This window comes from Symphodus melops (genome assembly GCF_947650265.1).
Source record: "Symphodus melops genome assembly, chromosome: 9".
Lineage (NCBI taxonomy): Eukaryota > Metazoa > Chordata > Actinopteri > Labriformes > Labridae > Symphodus > Symphodus melops.
Window position 1 is genome coordinate 19,913,886 of NC_136699.1, and position 17,387 is coordinate 19,931,272.

General features: G+C 42.0%; 2 protein-coding genes across 6 annotated transcripts in view; one reads left to right on the forward strand and one right to left on the reverse strand.

The window, feature by feature from the left end:
- The window catches only part of LOC306829286 (connector enhancer of kinase suppressor of ras 2), a 58,465-nt gene extending 49,792 nt beyond the window's left edge, over positions 1-8,673 (reverse strand). Inside the window, exon 1 of one of the 5 annotated variants that reach the window (XM_079352269.1) lies at positions 8,280-8,673. In XM_079352269.1, the coding sequence (XP_079208395.1) occupies positions 8,280-8,343 (64 nt within the window). In that variant the 5' untranslated portion in view covers positions 8,344-8,673. The remainder of the gene's footprint in view (positions 1-8,279) is intronic. The other 4 variants (XM_079352268.1, XM_079352270.1, XM_079352272.1 and 1 more) reach the window with 4 other exon arrangements.
- An 864-nt stretch (positions 8,674-9,537) lies between these two features.
- Positions 9,538-17,321, forward strand: hdx (highly divergent homeobox). The gene is made up of 11 exons (XM_079352778.1): positions 9,538-11,123; positions 12,469-12,623; positions 12,818-12,964; positions 13,148-14,323; positions 14,410-14,466; positions 14,636-14,782; positions 15,434-15,629; positions 15,702-15,781; positions 16,346-16,444; positions 16,556-16,678; positions 16,796-17,321. The coding sequence occupies exons 2-11, from the start codon at positions 12,588-12,590 to the stop codon at positions 17,063-17,065; spliced, it is 2,331 nt and encodes a 776-aa protein (XP_079208904.1). The 5' UTR covers positions 9,538-11,123; positions 12,469-12,587; the 3' UTR covers positions 17,066-17,321.
- The last annotated feature ends 66 nt before the right edge of the window (positions 17,322-17,387 follow it).

The window sequence follows — 17,387 nt, forward strand, 5'->3', positions numbered from 1 at the left end:
TTACCATCTCAGCCACCTATCTTTGCATGTTCCCCATTGGCCAAAATACACATCATATTGCATCATACATGTGGATGTTTATCACATGATGGTTATATTTCAGTACTTTTTAACATTTTTTTTCAATGTCATACCTCCCCTACTTAAATCACGTTTGCAATATGTTTCTTGGTGACCCTGATGAAAGCATCACGCCTAAACGCGTCGGTCTAATAAAGTGGATCTTTATAAGCCTACTACTGTACAAGCATTGCTGGAGCTTTATAAACTCTCCAAATTGTCTAAAACTCACATTGTCACATTCTGTAAAAAATCTAGTTTTAAATCATCAGAAAAGATAAATCTGTAGGACAGGTTGTTGTTTTGTTTTTGTTTTTTTAAGCTGTTTAAACCTGTTCTTCACATTTCTCTTGTTCATGTTTTGTATAGTCTGATGTGGGATTCAAATATCTTAGTAAGCAAAACTGAAATGTGTCTGTAAGAAACCCTGGAGATTCCCCTGATGCCTGCCATCACTATACGCCAGTGTACTGATGCTTGAACAAGTGTCTCATGTTGACAGCTTCATCCACATTTCATGCAATTCCCTCCAATCTTTTTTTCTCTTTCCTGTACAAAACAAACCCTTCCTCTTCAGAAACACAGGGGTTGCCAGGCAACCAAAGAGGGAAGGAGGGCCTCGGAGCAAAAGTGAGCGCTCAGCAGTTGCTGCCCCTCAGGACCTTGCGCTGATGCTAGGCTAAGGAGCCCACATACGCACATACTGTAGCATATATACGCAGTCCAAACACTGACTGAAAGCTTGTTGAAGGCCACCTTAAAAAGACTGCATTTAGAGTTGAATACAGCAGCTCTGCACTTTGCTGTTTGGCCATTAACATCAACTGAAATCAGGCTTTTCAAACCTGTGTTTCCACTGAGACCATGTTTGGGTCAGACTGGGGCTGGGCTTAGAGCGGGGGCCGCAGCAAAGACTCTCGTCCTGTCGCCTTGCCCTCCATCTGTAAGCTTCAAGCTGGAGTAAGTGCTTCGGTGAGTGCGAAGAAAAGACACAACACTCACTAAAAATATTCCTACTGTGAAATATTCATCACATCATGACAGAATATTCTAAAGACTGTGGCATTTTAGCTCCCCGGTATGAGCTTTCAAGTGCACCACAGCCTGCTCTCTGATATCCAGCAAGCAGGGAGGTGTCAAGAGGCAAGCGAAGGAACAGGGACATGGAAAATAGGGTCAACAAGGAATATGTGAGGAGTTTGGAGGCAGAGCTCCACTCTGAGGATCTACCCGACCTGAGAGAACTCGATGTGACTACATGACTATAGTAAGTAAAGTAGCATGTTAACAGGAACACCATTGTTACCATTTAATGCATTTGCAGCTGTAATTTAGGTTTAGGAGACTGTGCACCGCTCCTGAAAATAAAGTGGAAAGAATGACGCTTATCTAAATAAACACAATAACAACACAACAAATCCAGAGATAATGGTCTTTGTGGCAAATTCACAGAGAGGTAGAAACCAGACTTACGTGATTAAAGCTGTTCTATTAATTCAAGAATGTCAGTAATGAAGCAGGGTCACAACCCAACTTTTCAGTTTCTCTTAGTTGGACATTTAACCATTTGTAGTTCGTTGTTTTGTTTTTACAGATGTAAATTTGCCATTTTGTTTGTGAGAACTTATTTCTGCTATTTCTATATAAGAATAAAGTGATGATCCCAATAGAGATCAAAACAAATGACTTACATTTGTCGGCCAACCCAGAACTAGCATCACCATATAGAGATTTTACTTATGGGATTTTTGCATTGGATTTTGGATCGTTGCAGAAAATAAGCTCTGTGACAAACTGAGCTGTTCAGCAGGATAGCCTGGTATAGTTTTAAGTCCTAAAACCAGGAAGTGAGTTAGCATTTTAACGCCATGGGTTCCTAACTTTAAAAGTCAATGGGGATTTTGAATGGGTTTGTGGTTAGATGCCTGAAATAAGGTCTGTGGTGAACACAAGCTGAAGCGATGTTGACGTTTTGTTAGACGAGATAAACTACGTTAGCTAAGTTAGCCCCAATTGTTAATTTTTAGTTTTTAAGCGTACTTTAAACGGCGGTAACTAACAAGTAGCTAACTGAAACTACAGTGGTTGTCACATCCCAGGAACTCTCTCATTAATCCTCATGTTTTTCAGTGCTCATATTAGTTTAATAAACAACTTAATAAGCTACGGTTCTGCTAGCTTGTCAAAACCGCTGATTAGGTAGATGAAGCATAACGGTCGTGACGTCATAATAAACCAACCGTGGTGTAGTTCGCTAGAGCATAACGTTAGCTTTTTACTTCTCTCAACTACATTAATGCTTCAAACTTCATATAAATGGTGTTCATCTGTAAATGTTATCCAGCTGAACAAAACAGCTATGTATCAGAAACGTGTGTTTGACACAGAGCTTATTTTCTGCAATGATCCAAAATCCAAAGCAAAAATCCCAGGCGAATTTTTGTAGGAACCACCGGCGCCATTTTTATCGGGTTGGATTACAAAAATACGTCATCACTACACCAGTCTATAATCTTCACAAATGAACCCCATTTTTATGATGTTTCATGTTTGCTAACTTACTTCTGGGTTTTAGGACTCACTCCTGTGGCGCCCTTTGAGCATATGTCCAACACATAGAAAAGATCATGTTAGCAACATTAGCCTTGAGATGATACATATTTATCATCTGTATTCCTTAGATGTTTTTGGTTATACAACAGAGCTCAAAGAAGACATTAGATTTCATCATTGTGTAGCAAAAGGTGACGTCTGTGTCTGTTGAATGGCGGATGAAACATTTGGCTTCCAGTTGAACCAAATACTAGCCAAGTGTTTCCTGCATTTATTTCACCCTCAAAAAAGTTTGATGTAGTCGACTGCTGAATATTTCCAGAGAGTTGTCCTGGTTACTTATCTTTAATTCTAGGTCTAGTAGTGTGTAATCCAGTGTAATCTTTTGAGTGAAGCTTGATTTGCTAGCTTGTAAATCCAAAAATGAAATTGTCATGTACATTGTATATTTTCCCCCTTCTTTTACAGAAATCTCCAGATAACCTGTCTGTGCTCATGTGCCTGATGGGTCCTGACCCTAGAGAAACTTTCCTTGAAGGTAATTTACGAGATCGTAAAACTGCAGTTCCTGGAACAACAGGTGCAAAATACAAAACACACACACACATACACACATTCACACAGGCGCCTCTGTCCCAGCCCCGGATAGAGCGGTTGCTTTGATATGATGCCCACTGAATCTCCCATTCTCCGCACCCCTCTGCCATCGCCTCTGTGCTCTCCCCATCTTTCTCCGTCATGCCCTCCCTTTCCCTTACACACTCCCTCATTTCCTCCCCCATCTTAGCCTCCTCGGCCTTTCTTTCATTTTGTTCCCCGCTTCTCCATTCCTGAATCAGTGTTCCTGCTCTCGCTCTCTCAGCTGTGGGCTATAAAACAGGAGGGGAAGCATGCATGTGTGTGTGTTTGTGTGTGCGCTTGTGTGCGTGTGCAAGCTCTGTATACGTATGCTACTCATTATGGGTCTTAATTTGTGTGGGAGGTATACGAGATGTAGAATGGGCATCTATGTGTGTTGATGGTTCCCCGTCTTATGACATGTGCTGTGACTCCAACATGATCCGATCCGGTTACCATGACTACCAATGCCCCACTTAAAGCTGCTGCTCCAGAGTTTGTGTTTATGCATGTGTGTCAGTGTGCAATCATACATATGTACCATATATTTCAGTGAGCATGTGCATTCTTCTGAGTGCATGTATCTGAGTACGCCTAGTGACTGCCTCCCTTTGAGTACAAAAACGGAGGACTGGAGGAGTTTCCTCAACCTGTGTGTATACACGAGAGAGTGTGTGTTTTCTCACAATAAGGAACGCTCTTTAATCTTTAATGCAGCTGAAACTACAAGCACAAAGTCTGAGCCAGGGGAAGTGTGTTTTCCTGCACCGACTTCTTTACCATGTCAGCAGGAGACTAAATCAAGGGACACAGTAAGGAATGGTAGTAAACATGGTTCTCAACACCCCAGGACACTCAATCAACTAAATTACAGCCGAGGGATTCTTATAACACAGCAGCAAACTATTACGTTCTTTACTTTCAGGTCTCTTTGTCCAAATTAATAGCAAGAAATTTCCACAGATCAATTAATGTCATCTAAAATTGTACTTCTCACGCACTGACTGATATGACATATTTCACCTTTATTTTTAGATTTCTTGTTCGAATACAAAAAACACAAAGAGAAGGAAATAAGAGATTACTGGAGGAAAAGTGAACAGCCTTTTCCACTTTCTGTCTGCACGCATCAGCGAGCTGCCGATGTTGTGCGCCTGAAAGCACCGGGTGATCTTATGAGGAATGCTTAGCACTGAGAGCAGAGAAGAAGTCAATTTTTCTTTCACGCAGTAACATGTTAACACACTGATCTGTCCACGTCATACTCTACACATCAGTCGCATCTCCATACCCTCACATAGAGGAAACTCCTCCGGTGTGGGTGTTCGAATCAAAACAAACGCTGATGAGTCATCTTTCTGTGGGCCTCACCAGTGTTCTGCTGCTGGAGCAGTCCATCTGCAGCTACAGTACGGGCTCCCAGGGCCTGTCGGCTCACTGTGTCAGTATTCCATCACTCTGTCCCGTATTGTTTCATATGACAGAGGGGGAAACTGTTGAAGAAGAGGAGTTGTGCAAGGAAATGATGGATTCTTCAAAGGTGGAGTTCTAAGTGTGCCTCCCTGATGAATGTCATAAACTCTTTTAGCCTGAAGTTCATGCTGTCATAAAGCAAACCTGGATTAATGTAGCTGCTTTAAAGGTGGTAGGATCTTTATTAATATAACCATCATTGATGAACCCCAATGTTAAAAGTAATTTACTCAGATCCAGTACTTAAGAAGACTTTTAAGATCCTTATTATCGTAATTCTGCTTGACTTAATACAGTGCTGTTTTTCAAACAAAACAATTATAAATACAATTAGCTCACCATAGACCTGCTTATGCTATTAACTATTAAGGCATGGCACATGTGTTGTGGCAATGACGCTTTTCTGAAGTAAACGTTCTGAATGATTCTACTTCTTACATTGACCAGCGGGACAAAACTAGAGGGGGGAAAATGCAACATATTCTTGAACCAAGAACCTCGTCAAGAAAGAAATACAAACTTAACAAGTACAAAAAAAAAAAGTCATTGTAAAACAGAATGTTAAAGGTTATTTTTAAATGGTTAATGGACTTGAGATTGTCAAACACTTCTCTAGTCTTCTGACTACTCAAAGTGCTTAAACACTCTGGGTCACACCTACACATTCACACACTGATGGAAGAAGCTGCTATGTTAAGTGTCCGTTAAAAGTAACTAATCCCATTCATACACCACTGATGAAGCAGCAGGACCAACTTGGGGTTAATTGTCTTGCGCAAAGACACATCGAACATGTTGCTGCAGGTGGTGGGGATCAAACCCCCAACCTCTGCGTTGAGAGACGTCTCGCTCTCCCACGGAGCTACAGCTGCTAAATGTAAGAGTAAAAGTTTCCCTGTAAATTTCCTCCAAACTGATGAGACAAAATTAGCAATATTTTGTATTCTTTTGATGAATACATTGGATTCCAACAATTATTTCCCTCATGTAAGTTGAGAAAAGCGAAAATAGTTCAGTCTTAGTAATGAATAAGAGTTCCATTTTGAGCGTTTTGTGGCTATAACACACTATTCTTGAGTCCCTGGTTCTGATCCGGTTGAAAACCTTTTCTTTGTTTCCCTATCTTTCCTCATTCCTGTCACATCTCTCGGGATTCTGTCTTGTAGAGGCAATTAATATCCTGTTATTAAAAGCAAAAATACACACAACTCTACTGTTTCAACTATGCTACCATCTGCCATTGTGCACAGCCAAAAAGGCACAGTATTATCAGAAAATAGAACATTAAGGACTATGATTGCCAATTGATGCCTACAGTCTCTACAGAGGGATAATATTAAAGACATTTCTTTGGAAAGATTCCCTATCAGCAGCTATGCGTCACATTTCTGTGTACAGTAGTCACAAGTTCTTTTTTCACTCAGTGTGAGGAAGAGAAATCATTACTTCTTAGGGAGGTCTCAATGTCACTGCTCCCTACAATGGCACAAAAATCAGATCAGCATGAGAGAGATGAAAAGCTACCGGAAAAATAGGCCAAAGTGAAACCCCTGTAAGCGAAGAGATTAATTCTAGCCTTTTGCCTTTCACTTTATTCATAAGAATATAAGATCAGAGCATAAGCCTGCCGCTGAGGGTCTATGTTAGAAGCCCCAAAGGAAGAAGGATGGAGCTTCACAGAAAGCAGGAGAACATGGAGATGTTGCTTAATGTCTATGGAAGTGATTCCCGGAGCTTTTCATGTGGAAGAAGCCAGGAGGCCCTTTTTTCAAAGAACACAGGTGGAGACCATGTGTGGGGCAGTAACAAGAAGAAACAATCATCTGCAAGACCAGGGTGACATAGTCTTTATTGCCGACTAACCAACAACGAGTAGTGTATCAAATAGCCTGAAATCCTTGGTTTTCCTTGGGTGAATTCTCTAAGACTATCACATGCAAGATTGTATTTTAGTAAATGTTTTTGAGAGGACTCAATACATTCACTTGCAAAACTTAGTCATGTGTAATAAGGTGTGTAATCAACTCCACATTTGGCAAAAAAACCTGTCTGTCCCGGATGAAAAATGAGAGAAAGAGGATTTCTCTACATAAAAGCTCTGATAACTTCTCCCACACTAGCTGCTAGTAGAGATATTTAAGTATAAACTGCTTTGCCAACAGTTACATTATGTATGGCACGACTGACCTCAGATTTGCATGGTTTTTGTTTTCCACCTTGCAAAATTATTACTCAGTTTGGCCTGTAACCAATCTTATCTCCACTCAAATCTGAACCAGTATCTCTAAATGAACAGCACAGGAGAAAAGCTTTCCAAGTGAACACTCCATATATCAGAGGGTGAAGCCGTGACTCTATCGGCTGCTTACAGTAGCTAAAGAGAGCAATCATAAAACAAGACTATCATCGGACTCAACGTAACGCAGCCCAAATACCCCCTCACCAGGTCCCCTGAGGGTCTAGCAACGACCGTGACTTCTAATCGCACACATTAGGCTCTGCTATCATAAAGGATAAAGCATAAATGTTGTAGCTTTAAAGCACACATAGGAATTAGGAGTTTTAGGACCGCTCATACTCTTTGTCATCGTATGCAGACACCTAACCATAAGTGTCCAGATAGGAGCATTGCATTGTGGGTTTGAGTCATCACACACTAGCGATTAAGTCATTCTCTCAAGTAAGGGATTGCGGGCACCCTCCCTCCCCATTTTCATTGTCTGTCAATCGGCACACCAGTTTGTCTCACAGCTCTGAAGCTGACCAGAGTGTGTGAGAACAGCTCCCGCCACACACACACGCATGATTAGTGATTACTCATTCATACTGTCTGTTGGAAGGGACGTACCTCTCGCCAGCAAAGCGAGCAACAAGAAAAAAAAGGAAAGAAAAGCGAGCGTGATCAGTGCGCTTGCCTTATATGGCAGGCGGCATTGCGCTGTCCAGGGTGCTGAAACTGACTGTACGCCTGGCATTGGGGATTGGGGGTGGGGGGGTATGGGTGCATGCAGCTAACTACATTAATCATAAAGGCACGCGCACACGCACGTGGAAATACTCTCTCTCTCTCTCTCTCTCTCTCTCTCTCTCTCTCTCTCTCTCTCTCTCTCTCTCTCTCTCTCACACACACACACACACACACACACACACACACAGGTAGTTGTGCTATGGGTTAAGAGCATGTGCCAATGAGTGAAAGAGAAGATGACATATCTTCCACATTCATTGATAAGAGCTTGTGCTGCTGCTGCTCCAGCCTTTAGGCTTGGCTCCATAGCAAGCCAGATATCAGAATGCTGAGCCTTAAATCCCTGCCTCTTGGGAACATCCATTCACTGCACCCGCTTCAACGCATTCACACTATACTTTAATGACTTTAATTAGTCTCACTATGGTCAGACACAGCGGCTAAATCACACGTCAGGCTGCAGGTTAGGATACGGAGAACACACATGCACACAGTGTGGCCCTCTTCTGCTCACCACCACCACCACCACCATCACCATCATCATCATCATCATCATCCCCACTCACGAGAATTACTAGCCTGATGCAATGAAAGAATCAAAATTTACCTTTCATCCAGTCCAGTACTTGCTTTGGTGTCCATTTACTTATAGGTTCCATAACCAAAGCCATGGTGTCACAGTGTCTCTGAGGTGAACAGCACAGGACTCAATGCGGGCGACATAAAACGACTTGTCAGTCACATCTGGAATGATACGGCGGTGGGTAAATCTATGGAAAAAGACAGGCTTGTCAGTTTTATTCTCCCCATCAGAGCATGGCCGCCTGCAGAAACGGTGAACGGGATGCGGTGGTGCAATCCACGCGCACATACAGAGACACGCACACACACTCTCTCTCCTTTCCCTCCCTCCCTGCTCTTTCCCTCTCTCTCTCTCTCTCTCTCGCTTTCACGTGCCTTCCCGCCAGCAGCCCGCGCGCTGTGAGAAGTGGATTCGGTGAGCGCGAGGGGATGGAGCGACCCCTCCCCTCTCCTCTATTCCTCCCGCCCGCCTCGCTGCAGCATCACAAGGGCCACCACTCATAATACAGACCAGGGAATGGTGCAACGCATTCCATGTAGGGAGGATCTCCCCCCCAACCCTCTATGCCTCCCCCCACCCCTCACACACGTACAGGCTCCATGCAAAGATAAAGTGATAACCCTTAAATGGACTGTAAGCATAACTCAAACACCATAATGCATCATATAAGGGTCTATGTGCTACCTTTATTTGTGTCTTTTTACAAGGGTCGGAGTGGAGTTGACTATATCTTTGTTCCTGCTGACAGCGTGTGCGGATGTCAGCTGTTTTTTTTTTTTAAGTTCACAATCTGTGGATGAGGAAATCAGCATCAGTTGTCAGGTTGCTTCTACTCGATGCATGAGCTCTGCTGTGAGGCACAGCGCCCCCTGCTGTGCACCTGAGACACAGGTGACGTCATGGATTACAGCAGCTACCCATGCACACAACCAACCAAATTAGGCTTACTTCATACTTGAAAAAAAAGATAGATGGAGAGAGAGCGAGAGAGAAAGAGAGAGAGAGAGAGAGAGAGATACAGAAACAGAATAACATATTTAGAGACAAACTACATACATGAAAGCACTTTGTAAATTGGCTATCTGTAGTTATATCATTCATCACCTTCATTAATTTTTTCCATAATCAAATGATCATTGTTAGCGAGAGAAACGTTCGATATGGTCAAGTACAGTAAGTGGTGTCTACTTCAATATGTGGCACTAAAACCTGAGGTATTAAATATAAATAAAAAAAGAATATAACTCAGTAAAAAACAAAGAACACAACACAGTGGTTAAAGTTGAACTAACTTTTATTTGTTTGCACAGAACAGACTCAGCATGTTTGTTTCAATGTTCAAATATAGCTCCAATGTAAACCCTCAAACAGAAAGGATGCATTTCAATAAGAGTTTCAGAAGTCCTTCAAACTAAAAATGATAGCTGGTACCAGCAAGGCAGTTTTTAATGGCGCATTGTTTGTTTAGTCCTAGTTCAAATGAGATAAACTGTACTGGCCTATTTCACTTTAACTTTCTGTGCATTTAAGATAAGATCAGCTAATAAAAAAAATAACTTCTTTCATTCTGAAATTAAATCAAACAATTGAGCAAGATTGTTTTTAAATACAGTACAAATGTAAGTGTAACACATCAATGCATCACATATAAGATAAATACAAAATCAAGTGTAATCCAGCAAATAAGATCAACACATTTACAGATTTTGTCAAACTTCAGAAGATATATGAATCAGATAAAAGAATCACAGTAAGCTACCTCAATTCCATTTAATTCAATTCAAAAAATGTAATTTGTCCCCGGGTGATAGCACACAGAGCAGTAAATGAACATCAGTGCAGCTATATTAAAAAATTACCAAAGATAAAGTGTTATATGTATGTATATATAGCTATGTGGCAGATACTAAATAAGAAAGTGACTGATGCATAATAGAACAACAGACTAAATATGTACTAGAGCTATATAAAAAGGTGAATACTGAAAGAATAAAGTTACCGTAGTGCAATGATGGATAAAATATGAGAACTGGTATCATACAGAATAAAGTGAGGGAGTGCATGAAGACCAATATAAGCCTGAATCAGTTATTGTAAATCAGTGAAAGTGCAAAATGTTTAATGAGGAGAAGTTTAAGAAGAGTATTGTCTATAGTTTCTAACATCTTGATACTGTCCATCTTAATAAATGGAGTAGCTTTCTATGATATAAAAGTAACCACAACCAATTAAGTACTTTCAAATTGAATGACTATGTAGAATTCACTATTACCATTAAGTGTAATTCAATAACTAGAGCTGAATGTATTGTGAATCAAATATTTGCTTATTTTCACCTAACTTAATGTCAACATTTTAAATAAATACACTTGATATGTTGTTAAAGAAGTGTAATAATGGCTTGAAGTGGAAAATCTAACACGTGGTGGGTGTTTCAATATTAGACTTTAGTGGCACTTTTGTTAAACGTGATGTGAAATTATTTTTATATAATTTAAAATGTTCCTTTAGTCAACATTTTCTCCACGCTAACTCCAGACTCAGTAAAAGTCGTCTATAAAACGACCTTCAAAAGGATATTTTGACAAACGTAGATGAAAGTTTGTCTGCCTCCATGTCTGTGACCTCCTCCTCCAGAGAGCCTCTGAACAAAGTCAATGGTGGGCGGGACCTCGGTGCTCAGCTCTCAGCCCCCTTCCACTGTCACAGCGATGATCTCAACCTCCCATTGGCTCCTGTCTGCGAACACGTCACAATCATGATTAGAATTGATGATCGGACGTTCTGATTTCATTGTCTAGCAAAAGGGGGGACTGGTGAAGAAATCTGCTGAATTTGAACGTCCGCCTGATTTTGACATCAACAATGGTAAGAAGGGACGTGATTTCACTTTTCACCTCGGGGGGGAATCCCGAGCCGATATTCCTACGTTTCCGCTTTCAGGCATGGTCAGTCGGAACGTCTCTGCCAGGGTCGGGAAATCAGAGATTTTAAAGGAAAAGTTTAGCAGCAGCAGCAGCAGCAGGGAAAGCTATGCTAATGCTTGCTAACTGGCTCGCTGTGTTATGGCCGCTCGGGCCTGCAGGCTAACATGAGCTGTGTGCAGCGCTTACCCGGTTTGTTTACCGTCTGGCTCGATTTCGTAGACTTACGGCATGTGTGCTTTGCTGTGAGGGGATCGTGTGTCCTTATCCCCCAGCTGCTGCTTTGGTGGCGTGTTAATCTGACTAATTCTCTCCGTAATGTTTTCATATTGACTGCAGCCATGCGCAGTCTGCCTGACTCAGCCGTCCAGAATGAACACACTGGATGCTTATTGGTCGCACAACATTCCCGTATGTGACATTTTCAGTGTTTCAAAAACTCTCTAAATGATTCTATTCAGACTCACTGCTCTCTGCGAGCTCTGGTTGCTGCTCGGTTTTCATCGGTCTAAAAACAAAACACTGTGTTTTCTCTAAACTGGAGTACACTTTCCTCTCCTTTCCGATTAGTCTTTCACTTTGGAAAATGGAAATAGCTTCCGTTTCGTCCAATCTCTTTCAAAGGAGGTGAATACTGTCAATTCAGCTCATGGAATAGATCAAAAAAAGTGCAGGATTTTTTTTTTGCAGCTCAACCTGTAAACAAAACATAGTGATGGTAATAGCTTCAGCCATAAGTGTGATCATCTATAGTTTATATGTATGATATCAGGGTCAATGCAAGGGCTCAAATGAAAATAAATGGAACACTTTTAAGTGAAAGGGGACAAACTATTACTAATCTTTTTTTTGTAAAGCGCCAATTCATAACCAATATTCACTTGTTGTCATATTATGTTACTATTATGTTACAAAGATCCAACATTAATCCATCATAAGTTACAGTAGCAATAAAATGTCACATCTGGTTCCAATGCATTAATCAAACTAAACACTTTGAAAAAGTAGACGTAAATAAAAATAGACAAAGTATTTAAAAATACACACAAAATCAAATATGATCATAAACAAATAAATTATGTTTTTTGAGGTAGTAGTGACGTAATCTTGCGGCCAAAGTATAACGACAAAAACTTTGGAGCCCATATGACAAAATACACACACTCGATTGTCTTGCTTTCATGATTGTGAGAAGCCAAATTCATTAAAGATATTGAAACTTGATTAATTTCCCAAGACGATGGTGAAGATTTCTCCAGTTGAGTGTTTCTGCTTTGCTTTCTCCTCAGCCACATGACCCGGCAGTGTGTCAACTGGACAGGATAAGTACAATCAAAGTTGTGCCAATCTAGAGACATGGAGGTTTTGCTGTGATCTGCATGGCAGGCCCTTCCCCTCTCGTAGCAGAATGGATGCATGGTCACAAAGACGTGGTCTGCAGACTGTAAGTTTATCAAGATCATGTCATCCGTTATGAGATGGAAGACAACAACATGTCATCTTTAGACTCTGACATTATTATTTGGAATTGTTAAAGATTGTGCATATGCTAATTTCTTGTGTATTACTAAACGTACATTAAACGTTGCATGAATACGATGAAGTTGACGGCTTTTCATCTCTGTGGTCTTCTCGCAGATGAACCTGCGCTCCGTGTTTACGGCTGAACAGCAGAGGATCCTGGAACGTTACTATGACAATGGGATGACCAATCAGAGCAAGACTTGCTTTCAGCTAATACTGCAGTGTGCTCAGGAGGCCAAGTTGGACTTCAGTGTAGTACGGGTGGGACATTATTAATGGATTCCCATGAAACTCTAAATCAGATAATTGAAACGTCCTTTATATTCTGTTCCCTGTGTGTTCTTCATCTTCAAGAAGTCAACAGTTTCTATTCTCTCTTTGCTCTTTAAGTCCCTGAAGGGTTTGTAAGTGGCAACACTGATCTGATTGTCTTTCTCCCCACAGACATGGGTTGGCAACAAACGGCGAAAACTAGCCTCCAAGGTAGAACAAAACGGAGGCATGTCTCATTCCTTATCCAGTCATGGACTCGCTGGGGGACTGCTCTCAAATCACACATTAGCTGGTGGTGCTCTGTCCAATCATAGCCTAGCTGCCAGGGCACTGCTTCCTGCTGAAATGGCTGCAGCAAGGAGCACCATCCAGAATCGTCTGCACCTTCTCCCTCCATCCTCAACCTTCCCTTCTTTCTCTGTAGCGTCCTCCTCTCCTTCCTCTTCTTCGCCCCATAGCAGCAGAAACAACAACAACAACAACAATGACGTCATACTGACAGGGATCTACTCTCTCAACTCCATCCCTCGCTCCAGACCAAGACCAACAGCCTCCTCGTCAGATTCAGACTCTGATCTCTCTGCACACGCATCCTCATCGCTGATCAACAAGGCCTTGCAGAGCAGCAGCAACAGTCCCACTAAGGCTCCCCTAAACTCCAAGCTGGTCTCACTGTCTCAAAATCTCCCATCCCTCACATCTGCCTCAGGACCTTTAGTCTACACTGCTGCCAGAAAGGGGACGTTATCCCTCGGGGATGCAGCTGGGGTGATACCTCACAGCTGGACAAGGCAGTACGGTACAGCGCAAACTCGCCCTTGGTCCTCTTCCTCACAGTCCCAGACTCAGCCTCAGCCCAGACCTCACTCCAACCCCCAACCTCAACTACCCACCCCTCAGAGGGCTCGGGTCTCCCTCCCAGTACCAAACGCTAGCTCCCCCTCTGAACTTTCACCTCGTATCCAGCAGGTCTTTACCTTGTCAGAAAGAGGGGACAGGGACATACGCAAGCAAAGTCAGGTGTCCACTCCTAAAAGTCAGGAGTCTCAGAGGTCAGCATCCCTTACCCTGGACAACAGTCATAACTTCTCTATTGCCATGGAAACCGGAGACGAAGAGTTTGAGTGGCAAAGGGAAGAGGAGTTGGCAAATATGGCAGCTCAGACACACATCCACGGGGAGCGGACGACAACCAGTCCAACCAGGGCAGAGGTGCCTGTTGTGAGAGGAGGACACACTCCCCCTGGGACCGCCTCCAGAACTGCACTGCTTCACAACAACAGGACTCTTCAGGGCAGCTACTCGCTCACAGCACAGACCTCACTTCCAGGGGAATCCAGCTCACAGGTAGGACAGGTTCTGGTGCAGTTGCTGCTTGTCTTCAAAGTGAATTTTGAAAGTTATAACCTGACTGTGACTATCTTTGTGTGCAGACTTCAGTCGGTGTGTCTGCTGCACCCTGGGTTATCAGCAACTCCAGAAAGAGAACAGTCAGTACTTTTAACACACCTTTTTAAACCACTTATCAACTTGTATTTGAAAGGAGGTAACTGTGTGTTAACTGAACATTCACACTGAAGTGGACTGCTGTTTTACAAAGACAGTTTCATTAACGCGAGCTTGGACTTTTAGAACTCAGACAGAGGTTTGTGTTACCAGTTGCAGGATCGGACCCAGTTCAGTGATGGAGACCTCATACAACTGAAGCGCTACTGGGACAGAGGCATGACCAGCCTGGGCTCAGTCTGCAGGGAAAAGATTACCGCTGCAGCCAACCAACTCAATGTAGACACTGAAATAGTCAAGGTAACTTATGATCAAAGGGTTTAAAAATATTTAAAAAATTGCATGTTTGCACAGAGAAACCTTTATAAAAAAATAAAAAAAACCTCCCTTTTTGTATCCATCTGCTGAGGTTTCATTTAAAGTATAGAGATGCTCTGCAGTCTGAAAGTTTTTGAACCTTATTCATAGTGTCTGGCCTCTTGTCTTTGACATTTAGAGGAAACAACACTATTTGACTTGTTTGAACTTTAGTGTGCGGGAAGGGAAACAGGGAAGAGTATGTTTTCTCGGTCACAGAAGTTTTCTTAAGTACAAGCTCAAAGTTGTGTAAAAGTCACAAAGTTATATATCAGGGCCACTGCAGGAATACTGACGGACTAAATATAGTCATCGGCTTGAAACACACTGACCCGCAGTCACCTCCCTCATTAGGATATATTATAACAGGGATTATTTACAGGAATTAGTTTGTATTATGAATACTTTCTACCCATTGCACTTTAGCTTGCATGAAGGTGAAGGAATAGAAAATGAATGTTTCTGCTTTTATGTGACCATGACAGCATTCTTTCCTTATATGGCGATTTTAAAAGTAAAAAAAAACAAAAAAACAATTGCATCTTTGAATTTTTATTTTTCCAAGTCTGTAACATGCTTTTTTTCCCCTGGTAGACATGGATCAGTAACAGACGAAGGAAATACCGTCTGATGGGTATTGAAATCCCACCACCCAAAGGTGGGCCTGCTGTATTCTCCTCATCCCCCGGAAACGAATCTCCGGGGGCACTCAGCCCTGACGAGGAGCGCCTCAGAACACCTGACCTCGGAGATGACTTGAACGATGGGGGATCTGTCTGCTTGTCTGAAGGTTGGCCTGGTTGTACAACAACAACAGTTACTATTGTGTGTCTTCACATTAATACCATGTTCTGACTCCTAGATGGCACCGTTGACTCACAATGGCGAGACGGAGAAGATGGAACAGATTTGTCCACTGCTGCTCCTCTAACCAACAATGTGGTAATTCAGTGTTTCTTTGATATTGCCTGACAGCCTTAGTAGATTCGAGAGTCTTCACATTCACGAGTATCACAGTGGATATTAACTCTTTTGTTTTGTCCAATCATGCTTGAGCATGGCGCGGTCGTGTATTGTTCACCCTAAACTTGTCTGCGACATTTTTTTGGATACAAAACAGAATTTCCATGTTTGTGTCTAAAAGACTTTACATGTGAAGGTTAAACTTCCTGGTCATCACAGACACTGGCTTGCAGCAGTGTGTTCAACAGGCTGCTATGTATTTCTATATAATATATAGTACATGATCTGTATGATATCATTATGATAACTCTTCACTGTCCACTCACTTATTACAGAGGGTGGTTGTGCTTTACACCACATGTCATGCATGTATTTGGATTTAAATTGCATTACAACAGTAGATTTTAAAAGATTAAACGTCAGTAATAAATCCCAGATATTCCAATACTTCACCATAAAACCTGCATGAGTAATCCCATTATATTTCATGTCTTTATGTTTGTTATCATGACACTTAAATTCAGTGTTTATGTTTGTCAACAGAAGATTGAAGTAATTGACGAAGAAGAAGAAGAGGATAATTATGATGGTGAATTAGTGGCTTCAGACCTTGAGCAAATGCAGAGCCTGCTTGAATTCAAGGTAAAAAAATAAAAAAAGACACAACATGACACCTGATTGGCTAAGCTGCCAGCACAGTAAAAGCATTTAACTGTCATTAACTTCTTACCTCTTTGAATTGCTCTGTTTCAGCATGAAGAAGTGCAGTTCTTAGAAAACGAGCTAGAGAACCAAAAACAAAGATATGAGGAGCTTGTGAACTTCACAAAGAGCTTGCTCAGTGCTGTGAGAAATAATGACCTGGAGAGACAGAAGGTACAGTCATGCTCATGTTTACTCACTGACATGATTCATTAGAACATCAGCTTTAAGTGAAATGCCAACCTTTGTGGACTTTTCTGACCTCAAGTCTGCTGTTGTGTATTTATTCAGGAACTTATGGCTAGTCTACCTCAGCCTTCAGACCAGGACTGGGACATGGCTATGGAGAGTGGAACCCAACCTGCTGCTGTGTCACCAGACGCCTCCGTTGATCACGACGACTCCCTGGTAGCTGGAGCTAACAACAAGGAGCATACACCTGCCCCATCTTATGAAAAAGTCCCATTGGTCGCTAAAAGTGAAGACCACACAGCGAGAGAAGTTACTGAGCCCTCTGTATCAGAGGAGCAGCGACAGAGAGAGGTGCCGGAACAAAAGTGACCATCTCCCGTATATCAACTCAAATAGACTCATGCAGATTCTTCCTCGTGAAGCTACAGAAGGCCAACAAAGAAGCTGGTTTCACAAAAGAAAGACTTCATTTACAGAAAAACTCTGTAACACTCATGCTCTATGCCCAGTGCCTGTGGATTGATGCTTCACTATGACTGTTGGGCTGACAAATGCCTTTTTTACTGCATATCATTCGCCTTGTTCTGGACAAGTCCAGAGAGAACAATAAATGACCTCTAACTTACCTGTGTGGCAGTGAGTTTATGTAAGAAATGTAGTTTTGTCATGTAATGCAGGAACAGAGTTATTT